At 55.9% G+C, this 20,199-nt stretch overlaps 1 protein-coding gene across 1 annotated transcript in view; it reads left to right on the top strand.

Moving 5' to 3' along the window:
- SLC2A1 (solute carrier family 2 member 1) overlaps positions 1-20,199 on the top strand; it is a 28,209-nt gene that overhangs the window by 6,662 nt on the left and 1,348 nt on the right. Inside the window, exons 2-9 of the mRNA XM_027537574.1 lie at positions 5,045-5,140; positions 15,767-15,927; positions 16,104-16,344; positions 17,330-17,492; positions 17,579-17,766; positions 18,041-18,145; positions 18,589-18,690; positions 19,874-20,077. Of these exons, the coding sequence (XP_027393375.1) occupies positions 5,045-5,140; positions 15,767-15,927; positions 16,104-16,344; positions 17,330-17,492; positions 17,579-17,766; positions 18,041-18,145; positions 18,589-18,690; positions 19,874-20,077 (1,260 nt within the window). The remainder of the gene's footprint in view (positions 1-5,044; positions 5,141-15,766; positions 15,928-16,103; positions 16,345-17,329; positions 17,493-17,578; positions 17,767-18,040; positions 18,146-18,588; positions 18,691-19,873; positions 20,078-20,199) is intronic.

The following is a 20,199-nucleotide window of genomic DNA, read 5'->3' on the forward strand; positions in this document are numbered from 1 at the left end:
GAAGGAAGCACCAGGTAGAAACCTTGTTTCCTTTCGGGCACCAGTACCCGGAAGCAGAGGGAGGACGTGAGCAGGAAGGATTTGGCAGCAGAGACCCCTCGAAATGAGGCTTCGCAGCAGCCAAAGGCCTTCTGGCCATCCATTTTTCCCTCTCTGAGCCTCCAGTGCTCTCCTCTGTGAAGCGAGAGCAATCTCTCCCCCAGAGCCTGGTGGTGGTGGTTAAATCAGGATGTGGAAGCAGCCCTGGCATGCTGCCTGGGGCCTGGCTGGTGCTGCCGGTGCTGATAAAAGCGGCAGCTCCCTCCTCTACTCTCTGCTTTAAAGATTGATGAGCACCTTCTTGCCTCTAGGGCCACCGCAGTGTGCAGGGGTGGCTCAGCCGTGCAGAAGTCCTGACATCCCTGGAAGGTTTGAAGAAAAGGGTTTGGAGAGGAGTAAATAAATGCCTCAGGTCACCTGAAGGTCATGCTTCCCAGGGTTATCACACTTCTTCTTAAAAAGACCTGGAAGGCTGGAAGAGTTCAAAGAGTAAAATTTCTGTCCAGGAATCCAAAGAACTCAAGTCCCAGGACTGGCTTCTGTTTGCTGAGTATCCTGGCCCCTACCTTCTGGCCTTAGGCTCCCCATCTATCATGGGAGAGCATTACAGCAATTCTGCAGTTTCTTGGGCTTCTTTTTGTATTGACCAGAATTTTGTTCAAATGAAATCTTAGAAAAGAAATGTACACAAAATAAATTAAAAAGGAGCTGTCATGGATCCAATAAGCCCCTGCCCCACCCTCCTTAGAACTGAGGGCCATACAGTCATTGTTCCTTGCTCTAGTGCACCCGATGTGGGAGCTGTGGGAGGAGGAAGGGATACGAGCCACCCGTGGCTCATCCCGGCTCCGGGACCCTCCCCACAGACCCTCCTCCCACAGGGAATGACCTACCTCAATGGCGTGGCCACATGCCCTCCCTCTGCCAGTACTGACCAGGAGAGCCCAGGGCTGGAGCATGTGCCAGGGAAAGGCCCGGCCCACAGGTGCAGGTCAAAAGGCCACGCATGATGTTCAGCAAATTATGTGACCTGGCCAGGCCCCCCGCCCCGGCATCTCCGTGTGTGGGAGGAGAGGTCCCAAAGCTGGCAGGCACCTCATGGGTGGCTTCCTGGGAGAAGGAGAGCTCTCAGTGGGCCTCAGGACCCCCAGAATTGGGGTGGGGATGGCGAGGGATGGGGGCGTGAGAGCCGCCTCTGTGCAGGGCCCTGAGCCCAGGCATTTGCCTGGGGCACCCCTCAGAGAATCAGGGTTTGAACTCAGAGGCCTTTACCTCCCTGTGGGGTGGGGTGGGGTGGAGGCTGGAGAGCTACTATTAGGCTTTTTCCACCCCTCAGAGCTGATGTTCCAGTCCTCATCAGGGGTTTGCTACATGATCAAGTTGGAATCTGTTAGGATGAATGCTGTGCTGGGGGGGAATAAATACTCACAGAGCCAGTTTTGCCCAAAACATTTCAAAAGTGACCGGTTACCTTTGTACAAACATTCAGCTCTGCATCCTACTCTGGGCACTCTAGGTCCCATTCAGTTCCCAGTGTCGTGGGGGAACAGCAGTTGGGTATTCCCCAACTGCTTGGAGCAGAAGCTGGAGACTATAGAGGACACAGCAAGGGCAAAGGTCTGCAATGGCAAGGGGTGTTCTAGAAGGTAGCCCCATCCCCAGAGGTGGTCATAGGTGGCCAGGGCTCTCAGATTCTGGGCTCTGCGTTGCTCCTCCACCTCTATAAAAGGCTTCCATGAGCAAGCCATGAGCTGTGGAACTTGGAACCCTTCTCATCAACTAGTCCATCAGCTTGGCACCTAAATAAATACACGCTGAATGAATGGACTGCATCTCTGCCTTTCAGTTCCAGCCACAGGGCTGGTGGAGGCAGATGGCTTCCCATCCCTCCCTGATTCAGCAGACACCTGTCAAGTGAACTCTGCCGGCTCCATGATGGGCATTGACCCAGATCTCAACAGCAAGCCTTTAGGGAAGGCACTCTTACCCCATTTCCCATGTGAGGAAACTGAGACCCAGAGTCAAAGCTACCACAAAGACCAATGTCAAGGTGAAGGGAAACAGCACTCTGCCTTTCAGCCTGGGTCTCCTGGTTCCTAGTCCAGTAGTGATCATGCTGGGCATGGTGGGAGCAGCAGGGGCAGAGATGGGCACTGTGTGCCTACCCAGGAGCAGGGCCATGCTCCTCCCCTGCATCAAGCATCCAGCCACACTGAGCATGGATCCAACTGTGCCGGGCCCCCCGCTTCCCGCTGCACATACTGTCCTGTCTACCTGGAATGCAGTCTTGCCACGGCTTCTCCCCTTGGCAGACTCCCTGCATGTCCTTCACGGCCCAACTCCAGTGTCACCTCCCAGGAACCCACCTTTGATTGATCATCCCAGGTGAAACTAGAAGTTTGTCCCTGCAGGGCTCCCGTAGTGCCCTGGATGAAGCTCAGATCATACCAGTTTCCCCCTTCCCAATGGACCTAATGCTTTTCCTTGATGTCAGGAAAGGGCTGGGAGCACGAATCACTGAGCCTTTTAGTAGGTCCTGATGCAACAGCCTGCCTGGGTAGAGTGCATATAACCCCGTTGTTGGGTGGGCAGGTTTTCTAAAGCAGAGTTTGACCTTGACAGGTGGCAGCCCCCACTCCCAGAGCCACAGCTGCTCAGTGGGGCCCCCAAGACTGACTTCAGAGGCCCAGAGACCCCTGGCACATCAGAGCCAGACTGAGACAGGGCCTGTAGTAATAGTACTGATCCCCCACAGAGCCCCTCCTAGGGTGTCATTCAGGCAAGGGCTCGATTTTTACCAGATCTGCATATCATCTGTATCATTTTTCACTTAGGTTTGTTTCAATTGCTGTGTTCTAAATAATATGAAACCACAAGACTTGTAAAAAATATTTTTGAATAGGTGATACATTCATGTGCTACAAAATGACAAAATGTACAAAAGGATGGAAAATGAAAATGTTCCTTCTACCCTGCCTCTGCCACCCAGATCCCCAAGGTACACTGCTACCTTTCTTGTACATTCTTTTAAGTAAAGAGGTATGTATATTCTCCCCAACCCCGGCCTTTTTTTCCTCCACACAAAAGGTAGCATACCATACAACACACCGTTCTGAAGCCTTGCTTCTTACTTAATTATAACAAGAGGAATATCCCAAATCTCTACCTAAAGAGCTTTCTTTTTTAGGTACCCTATTTAATAGCCATGCCACATTTCTTCAAATCATAGGTTTGCATTGCTAGTTCCTGTTTATTCTTGTGTGTACCAGGAAAATACATATCTTGAATACCATTAGTATCAGATGATGGCCAACCCCAAGGCCAGCCCCAAGCTGACGCCTGTGACTCACAGGCAGAAAGCTCCCATGTGTGGGGTTCAATAGCCACTGTCAAGCCCTCCTGTCCTTGGGATATCTTCCTCTTACTTAGTCCCATTGGTCACTCTGGGAGTTGGGCTCAGCCGGGCCCCTTCCCAGAGGAGGTCTGTCTGGTGTTCACCACCCACTTGGAACCAACAGTCCGGGGTCTGAAGACTCCCTAGGCAGTTGCGAGGAAGCTCTGGGAGTGCTAGGGTGGGCTGTGAGGGGCCGGATTGAAAAGGAGTGCAGCCTGCCAGGAGGAAAGCCCCACCGTCTAGGATGAGTGACCAGAGTTTGGCCAGAAAGGGGCCGTGGGAAGGAAGGACCCAGCTTCTCCCCTGCCGCCTCAACAAGAAATGGGCTCTGAACTCCAGCTGGCCGAAACCTCCTTCCTCTTTTTCAGCCTCTGACGTGAGAACCTTGGCTTTTGCAATCGTTGGTCTGACGGTTTCTAGAGAATGAAAAGACCATACTAGGAACTTGTCTAATTAACACCTAAACCCAGCAGTATCTGTGAGGATCTTGAAGTCAGGGCTGCTTCTGTGTTCTGGCGGGGGAGGCCGAGGCCCATAGCAAGGCCGTGGCCGAGCTGAGGCTGTCCCCTCCACAGGTAGGCGTGGCTCCAGACCTGTGCCTCCACCCCTCCCCTCCAGTGCCAAGTTTGGTGTGTGATGCACCTGGTGAATACCCGTTGTTTCTTTGGCGTCCCACCCCCAGGCTCCGTTCTTTCGGTTAGTTAAGAGCCTGCCTTACCTGGCTTCTTCATTTTACAAGGGGTAAAAAAAAGTTCTCTCCCTTTCTCTAGCAAGGCACCTCACTCACCCAGGCCCTCCTGCCGGCTGGCCTCCTCCCTGCCTGCCGCCTTCCTGCCCTTGACTTCCGCGAGACACAAACCCCCACCCTTTTTCTGCCCCAGCCCTTTGCCCATTGGAAACACCTTGACCCAGCACTCTTACTCACCTTGTGTTACTTTAGCAACACATTCCTGGCTGGTATGTCATCTGTGTTCAAACAACCCGGGAAGCTCGTGGTCTCGGGATGGTTGTCCTGAGCTTCAGCCTGGTTCTCTGCAACCCGCTGAGTGAGTTGGAACTGGTCTCCACCTTGGTATCTGCCCTGTGACTAGAGGCAAGGGTTTGCAGCAAAAAGGGCCCTGGAGGAGTAGGGACAGGGATCTACCTGGTGGAATTCACAGCGCAAGGAAGTCAGTGGGCTGGAATTGGAAACCTGCATCCTCATCCCCAAATCCAGGGTACTTCCCCCACCCATCTATGCTGCTCTTCCCACATCATTCGGCACCCCCTTGCAGTGGTTCCTGGACCTCTTAATCAGAATCTGGGGCCACCTCAACCCCAGGATTCACCAGGGCAATGAGGTGAATGCCAGGCCCTGACTACAGAGAGAGAGAAGACCCTAATTCCCCTCTCCCCAGGAATGAGTCTGGCCAGCCCCATGTCTAGAAGTTGGCAGGGCTGGTTTGGGCACCTGAGGTCAGGAAGTGGCCAAGTTTCTTGGGAGAAGGGCTGGTGTGGTGCCAGGAATCAGGCAAGATATCTGAATGGGAACCTGCCAGCCAAGCCCTGCCCTCTAGTAACCTGGGCCCCAACATGCCTGTAACAGTGTGGGTTTTTTTTTTTCCTCTGTAGAAGCTGACAGGCCGCCTCATGCTGGCCGTGGGAGGGGCAGTGCTCGGCTCCCTGCAGTTTGGCTACAACACTGGAGTCATCAACGCCCCCCAGAAGGTGAGTGCTGTCCCGCCCTTAGCTTCTCAGCACCAGCAGGCTCTGCTGTGCACCCTCGCCACACCCCACCCACATGCACGCTCACCCTGCCTCTTGGATGTTGGAGACATCACCAGCGAGTATTCTGACCCTGAACGGGTTACAGACTCGTAGCTTTGGCCTTGGAATCTTAAGGCCCACAGAGTTGCGGGATCTTTACAGATCATCTCGACCAACCTCCCACCTAACACAGCCATGCTCCGTGTAGTGCTGCATTCACGTGGCCCTTGGGTTACAGAGGCTGCCTTGGTGATTCTCTCACCTGCTGCTCACACCGCACTGTAAGGCAGGCAGGCAGGTAGCCACTCCCACTCCTACCCTGCAGGTGTGGGGAATGGCCAGAGCCTGCCCGGCATCACCAGCTAGTAAGAGATGGAGCCAGGAAGCAACATCAGTCTGCCTCGGTGACCTCCTCGCCAGGTGGTCCCTGAACCCGTGCCCTCACTCATCCACACGTGGCACGCTCCCTTGTAAGGGAGCCCACTCTAGGCTGAAACCGCCTGTCTCTTTGCAGGCCCCAGGGCCAGGCAAAGCAAAAATGGCTTCTTGTCCTAGAAACCAGGGTGGGGTACATATCTGTTTACTCCCTTCTCCCCACAACACACCCAGATCTGTTCTCACTTATTCACCTGAGTGTCCGGACAGGGAGGGACCCCAGTGAGCACCTCCAGCCTAGCCAGCCCACTGCTTTAGGAAGGAGGGGAGAGGAAGGGGGCAGGAGAGGAGACTGTGACAAGGCCCTCCTCTATACCAGGCCTGCTGTGTACATTCATAACATCGGGCTGTGATTTCCACTTTATAGACCTGAAAATCACGGCTCAGGGGAGACGAAATGACCAGCGGGCTCAAGGTCACATAGCTAGGGGATGTGGAGTCAGAAGCCAAACTTTCTTGTTTACACAATCTCTGGCCGTCTTCCTGACCAACCACCTTGTCAGTTTAAAAGTCCACACCTTCCCTGGGCAGGACAAAGTGAGAGTGGACAAGTCCTATGAACACGTTCACGTCCAGACGGGTGAGGCCAGAAAGTGAGTGTGGCTGGCTTCCGAGGATCCGGGCCTGTTTGGGGGAGTGGGGTGGCAATCAGGAGTCAGAGTGGGGCCTCCTCCAAAGAGGTGGAGGGTGGCAGTGGGAGCCATGCCCAAAGCTGGGGAGCAGGTCACCAGGAAGTCTGGGCCTGCTGAGTCATGCTCAGCTGCAGTGGAAGTGATGGGGCTTTTCCATGGGCAACCTTGGGCCCATGCTTGGAACAGTCCCAAGCCTGCTTTTGCTAAGTGCTCTGAGCAGAATGCTGAGGTGTGTGCCCCAGAGTCGGCTCCCTTTGGGAATCCTTTCAGATACAAAGTGTGTACTGTCTTAAGAGGGAGGTTGAGTTCTCCACTTGACTGCACACCGGAGTCCCCTGACACTAACCATCTGATCTCACTGGTCTGGGATGTTGTCTGGGCATCAAAGTTTTAAAGCTCCCCAGCTGGTTCTCGTGTACAGTCAGAGATGAGCAGTACTGGGTTAAGTGATGACACTATGTCAGGAGTGATCACTTGACTGTGATCACACAGGGAGTTACACGGAGTGACAGAACTAGAACTCTGGCAGCGGGATAGAGGAGTTTTCCAGAAACGGAACAGGGTTGTAGTAAGCAGGGGCCCACAAAGGTGGGAAGAAAGTGCCCAGAGGAGAGAAAGTCTGTGTGTCACTAGGGTAGAATGGGAGGAGGCAGAAGGATGGGAGGCTGACGAGGTGAGCCAGAAGCAGACCACAGAGGGCCCTTGTGGTCGGCAGTTTCATATGCAGAGTCTCCAGCCCCCGGCAGGGCAGGGCACAGTGAGAATGGGCACGCGGGCACCAGCGCGGAGGCCGAGCTGGGGAGGAAGGCCTTCAGGGTGGGAACAATAGGGTCCCATTGAAGAGGACAGAGGGGGTCAGATTTGCATTTTAGGGAAATGATTCAGGCGTCTGGTGCAGTGGGCTGGGTCTGAGAATGTGAGACTGGAGACGAGGCAACAGTGAGAAGGCAACTGTTGTAAGAGGGTTAGAAAAACAAACACTGAGTAGGAGCTGGTCATCGGTTCAGCCTGAGGATGAGAGAGTGGGGTTTAAAACTGGCTTCTAGTTTTGACTGACATTGGGGCTGGAGAAAGAGAAGGTAGGGCTGTGGGACACGCAGGAACTGAGGTTTGGTGACACAGCATACAAACACTTGGACACAGGGGTCTGTTTCTTCGGAGGGTAGCCAGGGGAAGAAAGCCAACAGCTGGGTCACTGGTATCCAACTAGTGGTAGAGAAGGATCTCCTGGAAAGACTGTGAGTGAAAAAGAGAAGTGAAGGTCAAGCCCTGGATCACACCCCCACTGCTAGAAGGTCCTGGGAAGGAGGAGGAAGAGAGCAGGCCCCTCTGAGCTGGGAGACAAGATCCTCCTGAGCCAGAGAAAGAATGGAAGCGCCTGAGGACGAGGGTCCACAGACCCTAGAGCAGTACCCGTCAGTAAGAACAGGCACTCGGATGTGGACAACTGAGGGAATGCTGTCGAGCTCCAGAGGCTGACCCAGGCACAGCAGCCCAGTGTGGCTGAATGTAGAAGACCCGATGGTGACCTTGCATTGCCAAGGCTGATGGAGCGGAGTCCCATGGGTAGAAGCCCCCTGCGGTGGGCTGAAGAGGGAGAAGGGAGGTGGGAAGAGCAGAGACAGCCCTTCCCAGGGACTGGTGGAGGAGGAGGAAAGGAGTGGTCGCCAGAGGGGTTGTGGGGCTAGGATTTTTCTTTTTTAATACAAAAACTTCATTTTTAAAGGGGTTGTCAGGAACCGGCAGAGGAGAGGGTGAAGCTGGGGCGGGGGGTAGGGGGTCCTTAAGGAGGCAGGCAGTGGTGGAGCAGAGGCTGTGGGGGTTGCACTTGGCCTGAAGGGACTAAGACACTTCAAGGGCACAGGCGTGGACAAACCCAGAGTGACGTCCTCCAGTTCTCGGGGCCTCCCATCTAATCAGCTACCGGTGAAAGGTGAGAATTTCAGTGGCAGGTGGGCAGGGAATCTGGAAGCCTAATGGGAAGCACAGAGGCCCAGTTGTAAATGTTCACGGGAGCATTTGCGGGCACCTGTCCAAAGGTTACTTGGGCAGCCGACCTCTGGGGACCCAGGCGAGAGACCTGCGTGGTGTTTCCAGGGGCCGTGCTCTTGGGCATTCTGCCTGTTTACTCATGCGCCTTACAAACAACTTCTCATAAGCCTGGCCATAGATTTTCTCAACCAGGAGCAAATGTGATAAACTTAACAAGTGAAGAGCGGGGAGAGGATGACACCAGAGTGAGAGATGACAGCGGGGCTCAGAGGCAACGGTCCTGCCTCGGGAGGCGCCAAAGCCATCATTCTAGGATGGCACAGTGCTTCTGCCAACACCTTCATTCCACAGGGACGAACCAGCAGCGTTCTAGACTTGAGGCAGGATGAGCTGTGAACACAGCAGAGACCTCCCAGCCCTCAGGAAGCTGCCTGACACACGGTCAGAGCTGAGCCCTGTCCTGCCCTCCAGAACCATCCAGAGGGCGGGGGTAGGGTGGGGAGGGGAGACTCCTTGGGAACAGCGAGAGTATTAATAGTGGAGGGCTCCTCGGTGCTATGGGAACAGAGAAAGGAATGACTAATGCTGGGGGTAGGGCCGACGGGAGAGACAAGAAGGGCTTAGCGAAGGAGTTGGCAGCTGTGCTAGACCTTGGAGGGCAAACCAGCCCCAGGGGACAGATGGGCGGAATCGCAGGCCTGTGCAGAGATGCGGTGGCGTGGTGTCCCGCCGACAGCCCATGCCACAAGGCTGGCCACTCGTAGAAGCGCTTCTCTTGGGAAACTGCTGCGCTGGCTGGGGTGGCCTGCTCAGCAGAGGAGACCTTGCCCCACCAGAGCCGAGAATGCCAGTGCTGCTGTTAATTACCAGGAGCTCGGTCTCCCCCATAAAAGAGGCCCCAGAGGGCTTCCTCCTGGAAGTGGTTAATTAATCATAACATTATCTTAAATGTTTACAAAGCACCTTCTCATAAATTATCTCCCCACAGAAGACCCACACGGTGGGTAGGGCCAAGGTTATCTTCCTGCTCATAAAGGAGGCCTGGAGGCTGAGTTGAAGGCACCCAGGGAGTGAGAGGCTGAGCTACAGATGGACTCCAGGCCTCCTGTCTCTCCTGGGGCGGAGGGGAGCGCAGCCACACAGAGAGCAAACAAACGAGCAAGGGCATCCTGACCACCGCACTGGGTGGAGAGGACCGCCTCACCTCCCCACATGGCCGAGCTGCCAACAGGGATGACTAAAGGCCATTGAGGAACCTTGAGTTCCTGGCCAGGGGACAGTGTCAGGCAGTCTGAGGCACCCTCAGAAACCAGACCGTTTGGGCTGGAAGGGGCCTGACGGGCCGTTGGCTCAACGTTCCTTGTTTGCCAAAGGAGGAACTTGGTCTAGAGAGCAGGCGAGGTCTGCCCAGGACAGCCCAGCTTGGTGAGTGAAAGTACTTGGAGGCAAGACGGGCTTTCCAGCCCAGGCCCCAGGCAGCATCTCCTCCTGGATCCAAAGAGCTCTGGGCCCCTCTCCCCTCCGCTCGTCTCCACTTACACAGACTCTGACAGCTTACAGCTCACTTACCATGCGCCAGCTGTTGTTCCAAATGCATTAGAAATAGTGATTTAATTGTTACTTACATTAACTCCATTAGGTAGACACAGTAATCCCTGTTTTATAAGAAACGGAGGAACAGAGATGTTAAGCAATTAAACCAAGGACACACAGCTGGCGATAAAGCTGGGATTTAAATCCAGGAAGCCTGGCTCCAGCCTGTGTTCTTGACCAGCCGTAGAAGAAAAGGCAGTTGCACTTACAGACGCCTAAACACTCTTACATGCCAACAACTGCTACCCAGCTGCTCCTCCCTGCTCCGACTTCAGGCCGAGTCAAGCTTAGTCACGCACAGACGTCTCCGTTTCCCACACACAGCTGCACAGCCTCTTACACCATGACAGCCTGTCACAGCTCCGTCATCTCTCAAGTCCCTCAGATTCATGGCTTATTTTTCAATTAGTGACGGTGCTTTCAACCTCTAGCCCTGCGCTGGGACCCAGATGAGTCAGGCCGCGCCCATGTCGAAATTTAGTGTAGAGGGAGCACACAGGGCCTCACGGTTACCTGTCCTAGTTAGCTGTCCAGGGCAGCAATGGAAATGCAGACAGACGGTTGAAGCAGACAAGGGGGAGGGAGAGGGTATCAGCCCTTGGACCAGGGTTTTTCTCAATACCGTAGACATTTGGGGCCAGATCGTTCTTTGGCATTACAGGGGCTGTGCCATGCATCGTAGGATGGTTAGCAGCATCCCTGGCCTCTGTCCCCACCAGGGTGACAACCCAAAATGCCTCCAAACATCACCCCCTCCCAGGGCAGAGGGGGACCAAGTTGCCCCTGTTTGGGAACCACTGCAGTAATGAGGAGGTGATTGTGAAGGCTCTCCAGAGGAGGGAAAGTGTCCAACACTTTACCAGGCAGAAGGCAAAAGAGAGGCGAGGTGAAGGTGCAGAGGTGTGGGGTGCTCAGATGGCACTGCCACGTGGGGGTGTGGCCACATGGGGTGGGAAGAGACACTTCATCCTGAGGGTGTGAGCTGTGAGCAGGGGAGATGAAGATGTGTTTGCAGGGGAGACCCTAGAGGCCATGGACCCGTGAGGAGGTCAGAGCGAAGACTTGGAGAGAAGCCAGGTCAGGACTCTTCCAGAAAAGCAACCTGGGTGGTCCAGTCATCTGCTCTGGGGGTGGAGCCCAGCTTCTAGCTCCATCTGGCTGCCTGGGCCTCTTCCCCAGGCCCCAGGGAGAGGCCCTGGGGGACCCAGAAGCTATCTGTCCAGCCCCATCTGGAGCATCTGTCTCTGAACTCCCAGCTGACCCTGGAGCATGGCTGAGCTGGCTGTGGAGACATTCCCTCTGGGCTGAGGGGTGGGGGCAGCCCCAGATGTGGGGGAGAGGTGGGGAAGGAATAGGAAATAGGGACTGAACTGGACAAGCCGGTCCTTTCTTCCTTCTAACTGGAGCTCAAAGACTGAGTGGCTATTTAACCCCCCTCATCCTGACAGTACGTCTAAAAGAGAGAAGAAAGGGTTGAGAGAGCATTGATTTCCCTCTCCAAATCATCTAGAAGACCAGGCCTCTCCAGGGAAGAAGTTGAGACCAGCCAGAAGTTCCAAAGCATACACCCCTTCTCTTGGCAGTAGTCTGGAATTCTAGAACACAGGTTGGCAGGGGGACCAAATCCAGCCAGCACCCTGTTTTTGTAGGGCCTGTGAGCTAAGAATGATTTTTCCCATGTTTAGAAGTTTGAAGAGAAAGGGAAGAAAAATAAGCAACAGAGGAGAGGCCATATGTGGTCAGCAGACCCTAATATTTTCTATCTAGCCTTTTATATGAGTTGTTTATGCCAATCCCTGATCCAAATTTTGACTTGTATGCTCCCTGCTGACAGGGGACTCACTACCTGTAAACATGAGTAATCTTATCTGAAAGCTCTCCTCACCACCCACCCAGCCCACCCCCAGATGAAGTCTGTGCCCTGGGGCTCTGCAGACCTGCTGGGTCCCTCGGCCTGGGGCTGACAGCAAGGTCTGAAGATAGAGCTTTACTCCCCAAGGCAAGTGCCTAGTTCTTTCTCATACTATACGTTCCTTAGGATAATGCTTTGTTTTTCAGCAATTTAAAATGGAAAATTCTGTCCCTAATGCTCCTCTCAAGGAGGTGGCTTCTCTCCTTGAGACAACAGTGACGCATGAAACAGCTTACTGCAAGTGCCAGACAGTGGGTTCTGCCTCATGCCCAGAGCCTCACTACAGACACTGCCCTGACACAGAGGAAGTCAGAACTTCCGCTCTAGACGGGCAGATGTGTGGTCCTTCACCCACAGTTACTCAGGCATGGAAGGGACGGGGGTGTCAGACGTGATACAAACCTCTTCCCACCCTAACCCCTAGGAGAAGGGCTGGAATGAGGAAAAGCTTGTTACTGGAAAGGGATGGCAGTTGCCCAGGGCATCCTGCTTCTCCAAGCTGGCCCCAACAGTATCGCCGAGTGAGCCCTGCCCTCTGGCTCCAATAAGGGGATGCCTGGACAGAGAGTCTGGCACCAGGGCCGACCAGGACCCGCCCTTTCTTCTCAGCACACAGCGGGAAAGGACTGGGAACAAGCTGGGACGGGGAGCAGAGACAAGGAGGGCTGAGCCTGGTCCACTTGACATCCAGGGCTTGACTGCCAAGTCTGGGAGTAATGGTGGGAATCGGAATCTGGCTTCAGTGGGTGGGAGGAGTCAGGAGCGGAATCCAGGTGAGACCTAGGACAGGTGCTGCGTGGGTAGAGAGGAGGACAGGTTAGGAGGTGAATTTGAGGGATGGGACCTGCTGAGTGGGAGGCAGGGCAGTGGCAGGACCAAGGGTATCTCCCTGACTCATAACCACTCATAACCAGGCTGGAGCATTCAGAAGATGTACATGTGAGCCAGGGCTGAGGAGGCTGCCAGGAGCCTCAATGTGGAGACTGGGTCTGTGGGACCCAGTTAAAGAAAGCAGTAAGGAGGTGTTCAGACAGGAAAGAATCTGCCTGCAATGCAGGAGACCCAGGTTCAATCCCTGGGTTGGGAAAGATCCCCTGGAGAAGGAAATGGCAACCCTCTCCAGTATTCTTGCCTGGAGAATTCCATGGACAGAGGAGCCTGGTAGGCTACAGTCCATGGGGTTGCACAGAGTCAGATAGAACTGAGCGATTAACACTACGGAGGCTCTTCTTCCCTGAGGGCCACCCAGCCATTGCTGGATGATGCTGAGGGCAGTGGCTGGGTGGGAGAGGTGACCCTAGAACTTCTCCCTGTGTAGGGTTCTTCTGTTCTTGAGGGATCCTCTGCCTTTCCTGAGCCAAGGGTCAGCTTCACCCCCCACATAGGGCATGGACCCCCAGCAGGGGAGGACAGAGAGCCTATACACCACACGCAGGAAAGGAAAACCTCACTTGGCTTCTTCCCACAAATCTCAAGCACCAGTTCCAGAGGCAAGAACCTGCTAGGCAGCCTCCACTCGGCCAGGAGGTACTGCTGGGGGTGAAGAGGATGAACCTGGGGCCAGGGTAGAGGGGGCTGGCTGCTCAGCCTCCCTCAACCCCATACAGTGGTCAAAGCAGCAAGGGGCTCAAGAGCCAAGAAGGAGCAAGCCCAGGACAGGGTTTGGTCCCTCTGACTTGTCACCACATTCAGGAGATGTAACTGGGGAGGCTCTGGCGACACCTCACTTACATATGGGTCCTCAACATCTCCAGCCAAACCCCAAGGAGAAGGTTAAAGACCTCAGCCTCATGCCCTTAAACCCATTTAGACAGTAAGCACTCAGTACTTAAATACTATACATATTGACTCTTTACACACAATTCCAACGAGCTTCATTAACTGGCTTGGCAGATTTTAAAACAGATGTGTGGAGAGCTCTGTGAGACAAGCATCTGAACCACAGAGGGTGGGGGTAAACTACAGAATGCAAAAATTAAATGCCACCTGCAAACATCTCACCTTGGCCCTGCAGAGCCGCAAGGTCAGGAGTGCCCTCGAGCCCTGCTTGTACGTCCAGTTGCTTAGGGCAGCAGAGGGTAAGGGACAGGAGGGAGAGAGATTTCCACCCAGACAATGGGCCCCCGAGGGGTGAGGGTCACTTATCTGGGCAGTTCCCTTATCCAGGACAGCTTGCTCTCTGCAGAGCCTGATAAATGGAGCACTGCTGTGCCCAAGCAGTCCTCCTCTGGGGTTGGGTTTGTCCCTTGAAGAACACAAGCACTTTGTGTTTGTTTGGTTGAAATCTGCTTTCTGTGCCCCTGGTAGAAGTAAGGGCTGCTGGGAGGAGAGCCTAAGCCCTTTCATGGCTTCCTTCATCCTGCGTGAGCCCTGGGACAGGCCCTGGGGAGAATCCGCTGGGGTCCCTGCCCTCAGGGAAGACAGACTACTGGAACCCTCTGAGCTGGATTTCAAAAGGTTTCGGAGTGGTAAGGCAGGGCGGGCCCTCAGGGGAAGTAACCGCGGAAGGTGGGAAAATGGCGCAGAGGCCAAAGGCAGACATACCACCAGGAGCCGTGATTTTGACCCACGGGCAGGCTCCACCAGCCTGTTGGTGGCCTGCGCTACCCTTGAGTCAGAACCGAAACGTGGCAGGCTCCTCAGCTCAGCGGTGGTCCCAAGCACCGTGTGAGCACTGCAAGTGCGTTTCGTTAGTTCCCCACAGCGCTATGAAGTGGGTATTGCTAATGTCGTCATTCGAGATACAGATACTTGCCCTGGAGATGAGGGGTAGAGCTGAGTCTGAACTTGGTTGAGTCCAGCTTCCCTGGGCAGACGAATAGATCACTGACTGGGCATTCCTGGGACCGTGGGGCTTGGGAAGGTTAGGGACAGTCAAAGAGCAGTGTCGACGGGAATTGTACTGTGTGAGAGACTGCATACTGCCCAGTGTACCCAAACTTGAGGTGGCAAGGGGTGCGCCTGGGATGGGCTGGTGTGGAGTTGAGTTTGAGCTGCAGGTGGTGAGGGCTGCAGGGGCGTGCAGGTTTGTGACTTGCTGAAGCCGGAGATACTCAGATTATGTGAGCACGAGTGTGTGTGAGTGTGTGATGGCATGGGTACACAGGAAGTTGTTTCTGCGTACACTGGCCCTGTGCCCAGCTCCATACGTGGCTGGGTGGGTCTGGCCCGTCCTGAGGCCCTGGGCACATATCTGCGCCACCTGAGAGTAGACTGAGTGTGCGCAGGCAGAACCGGCGCTGCCTGCCTGCCACAGTCCTGGGCCTGGGCGGCCAGGCCCTCCCCTTGGTGGGGGCAGGGCTAGCGGGCAGGCCTGCTCTAGGACAGGTGTCTCCAGTTCCTGGAACTGCTTCCTTGTCTGTAGGTTTTCCCCTAACCTCCCAGCTGGGAGGGAGGACGAGGCCGTGGGTCCTTCAAGGGGGATCTCCCAGGCCAGCCGGGAGGGGCGGGGGGGGCGGGGGGCGGGGCTGGGCTTGGTGGATAGAAAGCAGCAGCTTGGTGTCACGAGCATTTGGGTGCAAGTTGCTCACACTAGGCCCTGAGTGCAAAGTGAGCCTGCTCTTCCCTTCCTCCCAGGGCCTCTGTTCAGCTGTATTTCCTCCCCAGCAAGAGGGGTTGGGGAGAGAGCCAGAGTGGCCAGTGGCCTTAGGCGCCTTGAAGGAAAAGGGGGCATGCAGGCGGAAGCACTGTCTCTGAGCCCCTCTGCACTGCCTGAACTCCCAGTGCTGGTCACTTCCATCATCCCCAGAAAGTCCTGTTGAGCACCAGAAATCACAGGGCCCTGGAACCTGCACCTGGGGGAGGTGTGAGAGCTGGCACCACTCTCCCTCGCAGACAGAGTCCAGCCCCTTGTTTCTCATGAGGAGGTGGGGGTGGGGGGACTGAAGCCCACAGAAGGGGAGGGACCAGGGGCTGGGGCCCCTCCAGCATCCTGGGGTACAGTGGTCCTCTTTGAGGAGGAGTGTGAGAGAAGAGGACGACTGGGTCCTGGCCTCGCCCACCAGGCTGCTGCTTCTCCTGCAGGTGATTGAAGAGTTCTACAACCAGACGTGGGTCCAGCGCTATGGGGAGCCCATCCCGCCCGCCACGCTGACCACGCTCTGGTCCCTGTCTGTGGCCATCTTCTCGGTGGGAGGCATGATTGGTTCCTTCTCCGTGGGCCTTTTTGTTAACCGTTTCGGCCGGTGAGCAGAAGGGGTTCTGGCCCTGCCCAGGGAGTCCCAGCTTGGAGTCAGGGGGTGAGGGGGCCCTCCCTGCCTGTCCTAGGGAATTACCTGTGACCCAGCCCCTGGGGTTTCCAGGGGTCTCCAGGGACTTGCCTGACCTGTGACCTCCTCCACTCCTCACCTGCACCCCCCAGGCGGAATTCAATGCTGATGATGAACCTGCTGGCCTTCGTGTCCGCTGTGCTCATGGGCTTCTCAAAACTGGGAAAGTCCTTTGAGATGCTGATCCTGGGTCGCTTCATCATCGGTGTGTACTGCGGCCTGACCACTGGTTTTGTGCCCATGTACGTGGGGGAGGTATCCCCCACGGAGCTTCGAGGGGCCCTGGGCACCCTGCACCAGCTAGGCATCGTCGTCGGCATCCTCATCGCCCAGGTAAGCACCCACCCATGGCTCCGTCCCCCGGGTGTGTGTCCAGATTCGACTCCTCGCCCAGCCTTCCAGCCCTGCAGAGCACAGCCTCGTGGACACATCCAGGGTACAGGTCCCAAGAACACACCACGTTCATCACCCTCCCCGCTTCCCCGTTCCTGGTGGGAGAGCAAGTCCAGTTGCCTTGGCCCTTCTCATCCCTGCCCAGTCAGCCTTGCATCCTTTCTTCTCACCCTGGGGACCCAAGCACAGGGCAGCCTACTGGTTTCTCAACATGCCGTCTCTCTCACACCTCCGGGCCCTAATACCTGTATATACGTACACACTCCCCTCTCTCAGGGCTCTCCCTTCTCCATCCCCAAATCATCTTGTGGCAGAGTAGCAGTCCCCCTGCCCCCTGCCAGACACATTTGCCATCCTGCTATCTTATCCCACCAGGCACCCCCACCCCCAACCAATGCTGTTAAGCAGGTCCTGCTTCTTCCTTGTCACAGATGAGGAAACCAAGGTTTAGAGATGTTAACTGAAAGTTGCTCAGTTGGGTCCGACTCTTTGCGACCCCATGGACTGACTATACAGTCCATGGAATTCTCCAGGCCAGAATACTGGAGTGGGTAGCCTTTCCCTTCTCCTGGGGATCTTCCCAACCCAGGGATCGAACCCAGGTCTCCCGCATTGCGGGTGGATTCTTTACCAGCTGAGCCACAGGGGAAACCCAAGAATACTAGAGTGGGTAGCCTATCCCTTCTCCAGCGGATCTTCTCAACCCAGGAATCGAACCGGGGTCTTCTGCATTGCAGGCGGATTCTTTACCAACTGAGCTATGAGGGAAGCCCCTCAGAGAAATTAAGCCTCACATTAGTGGCACAACTAGACTCAGAACTAGAGCCCTCTTTCTAAAGCAGGGAAAGGCCAGTGGGCTGAGCGGGGCAGGAGCGAGCCCTGAGCCAATGGCTCACAGCCGCTGCTCCACCCCTGCCTCCCCCAGGTGTTCGGCCTGGACTCCATCATGGGCAACCAGGAACTGTGGCCCCTGCTGCTGAGCGTCATCTTCATCCCAGCCCTGTTGCAGTGCATCCTGCTGCCCTTCTGCCCCGAGAGCCCCCGCTTCCTGCTCATTAACCGCAACGAGGAGAACCGGGCCAAGAGCGGTACGGCGGGCCCTGCCCCTCCCCGCACCCGGCCCCCGCCTCCTCCCCGCGCTGAGCCATCCCTGCTTTCCCTCCGGCCCCCTCAGTGCTGAAGAAGCTGCGTGGGACCGCGGACGTGACCCGCGACCTGCAGGAGATGAAGGAGGAGAGCCGGCAGATGATGCGGGAGAAGAAGGTCACCATCCTGGAGCTGTTCCGCTCAGCCGCCTACCGCCAGCCCATCCTCATTGCCGTGGTGCTGCAGCTGTCCCAGCAGCTGTCCGGCATCAACGCTGTGAGTGCCCCATACCCACCCTCTCCTGTGGCCCACCACCCCCCCCCCCCCCAATCCCTGGGGCCCAAGGTGTGCTGTGGACAGATCCCACACCTGAAACAGCAGACGGACCTCTGCCAGAGGAGTAGCTCTCCTTTAAAACGCAAACTCAGAAGGGCCCTGGGGCAGTGTCTTCTTCATGCTTTACTGACCGTGTGTTCTGCACCCACTGGGACAGAGGCCGGGGAAGAGCCATGGCACCCAGCTGAGCCCCGACTACCTCTGTGTCCCATAGGTTTTCTATTACTCCACAAGCATCTTCGAGAAGGCGGGGGTGCAGCAGCCCGTGTATGCCACCATCGGCTCTGGCATCGTCAACACAGCCTTCACTGTCGTGTCGGTGAGTCTTCCACATTGTTGCCTATAGCCAGCCAGCAGCTGGGGTCCAGCTTGTGGTCGGTCTCAGGGCCTCGGGGCCTTGTGACTGAACAGCAGTCTTTACTGCGAGCCAGGGAGGCATCACGTGCTCCCTAAGTGCTCTCTCATTTCATCTTCAACTTGTCAAGTTCATTACTGGGATCAAACAGTTGACACTGATGTTCAGAGAAGTGCAACGGCTGGCCCAAGGCCACAGCCAGAATGCTCAGCTATCTGGCTCTCGCAGGCAGCTCTCACCCCTTGGGATCCTATGTAGTCCCCAAACCCTGCCCCAGGGAAGAGGTGATCCATCTGCCACTCCATCTCTGCAGTGTCCTGTGGCTTTCCCAGCACTTGGGGGGACCCGCCTGGAGGAAGAGGTGTGTTCAGAGGGGTATCAGGCACTGACACACTCTCTGCCCACAGCTATTTGTGGTGGAACGAGCCGGCCGGCGGACCCTGCACCTCATAGGCCTGGCCGGCATGGCAGGCTGTGCAGTGCTCATGACCATCGCGCTGGCGCTGCTGGTGAGTTGCCATGCTCTGGGGGTGGGGGTGGGGGCGGCAGGGGGGAGGGAGAGAGGAGGGGGAAAGGGGGAGCTCACGTGGGCATCCCAAGGTGCTCATCTCAGCCCCAAGCTGGCCAATGGCATCCGGACCCCAGGTGGGGCTGCCCTCCCCCTCGTTCTGCCCCACCCACAGCCCCGGGCTTGGGCCGGACCTTCGGCTTCCTTGGGCTGTCTCTTTCCACTCTTACCTGGTCTTGAACCAGCTCCTCCCTGCCTGATGCTTTCTCACCACCACACCTCCAGCCCCACCAGTTCCCTCGCCCCTGGAGCTGCTCTGCAAAGTCTTCCTCCACAGCCTCAATTCTTCTTGTAAACAGCCCTAGAAAGCAATGGTCTCCTTACCACAGAGGCGTGGAAACATGCCTTATCTCACTTAGTCCTCAGAATGCACAGGAGTAGTTCAGTCAATATTTCCACTTCTCCAGTGAGGAAACGTCCCCCTACCCCCTTTCCCAGTGAGGTCAGTAATGCAGCAGATAAAGCCAGGAATCAACCTCAGGCCTGCTGGCCCCAAGCCTGTGACTATAACCTCTATGATAACCTTATCCCAGGCACTTCACACACCACTCACTTATCCAGTGTTTGGGCAAGGAAAACACCAGGACACTCATTTTACAGCTGCACCAAGGCTTAGAGAGTACGTTGATGACTGAGAGGCCCAGCATGCCACAGGTGATAAGCAGGGGATCTGGGATCTGGAACAAAACCATATAACTCTTCTACTGTGGTCTCCTCGAGAATGGCTCTCTGTGGAACTTCATGCCTGCCCAATGCTGGTCCTGAGCTGGGTACCTTACAAGCCTCTGACAGCCACCCCCAGGAATGTTCTTCCACATCTTCCAGCCATAAGCAGACTACTCCACAGCCAGAGCCAGGGGACCACAGGGCCCTCTTCTTAGCACCTCCTGTGTGCAGCTACGTGACGTTCCTGGAGGCAGATGCAAGCCAACAACCACCATGCGGGGCTTCAGCTGTTTTGTTCAGATGAGAACACTGAGAGCTGGCCCTGGGTGCCTAAGTCACACGGCAAATCCAGGGCCAGCCCGAGGCCTCCTGCCTGCCCTGGGCTGCCCCTGGAGTTGGTTTCCTCTGAGGACCCAGCACAGCCCAGCCTAACTTTCCTCCCCTCTCATCCTCCTCAGGAGCGGCTGCCCTGGATGTCCTACCTGAGCATTGTGGCCATCTTTGGCTTTGTGGCCTTTTTTGAAGTGGGCCCAGGCCCCATCCCATGGTTCATCGTGGCTGAACTCTTCAGCCAGGGCCCTCGCCCTGCTGCCATTGCCGTCGCTGGCTTCTCCAACTGGACTTCGAATTTCATTGTGGGCATGTGCTTCCAGTATGTGGAGGTGAGAGCCCCAGAGTCCCCACGCCTCAGCGTTTCTCTCCTGCACACAGGACCCCATAGTGCTGTGCAAAATGCTGTCCCTGCTGTCCTTACTGGAATCACACTGGGAAGGAAACAGGCTCA

Source organism: Bos indicus x Bos taurus, chromosome 3, assembly GCF_003369695.1.
Source record: "Bos indicus x Bos taurus breed Angus x Brahman F1 hybrid chromosome 3, Bos_hybrid_MaternalHap_v2.0, whole genome shotgun sequence".
Taxonomy (NCBI): Eukaryota; Metazoa; Chordata; class Mammalia; order Artiodactyla; family Bovidae; genus Bos; species Bos indicus x Bos taurus.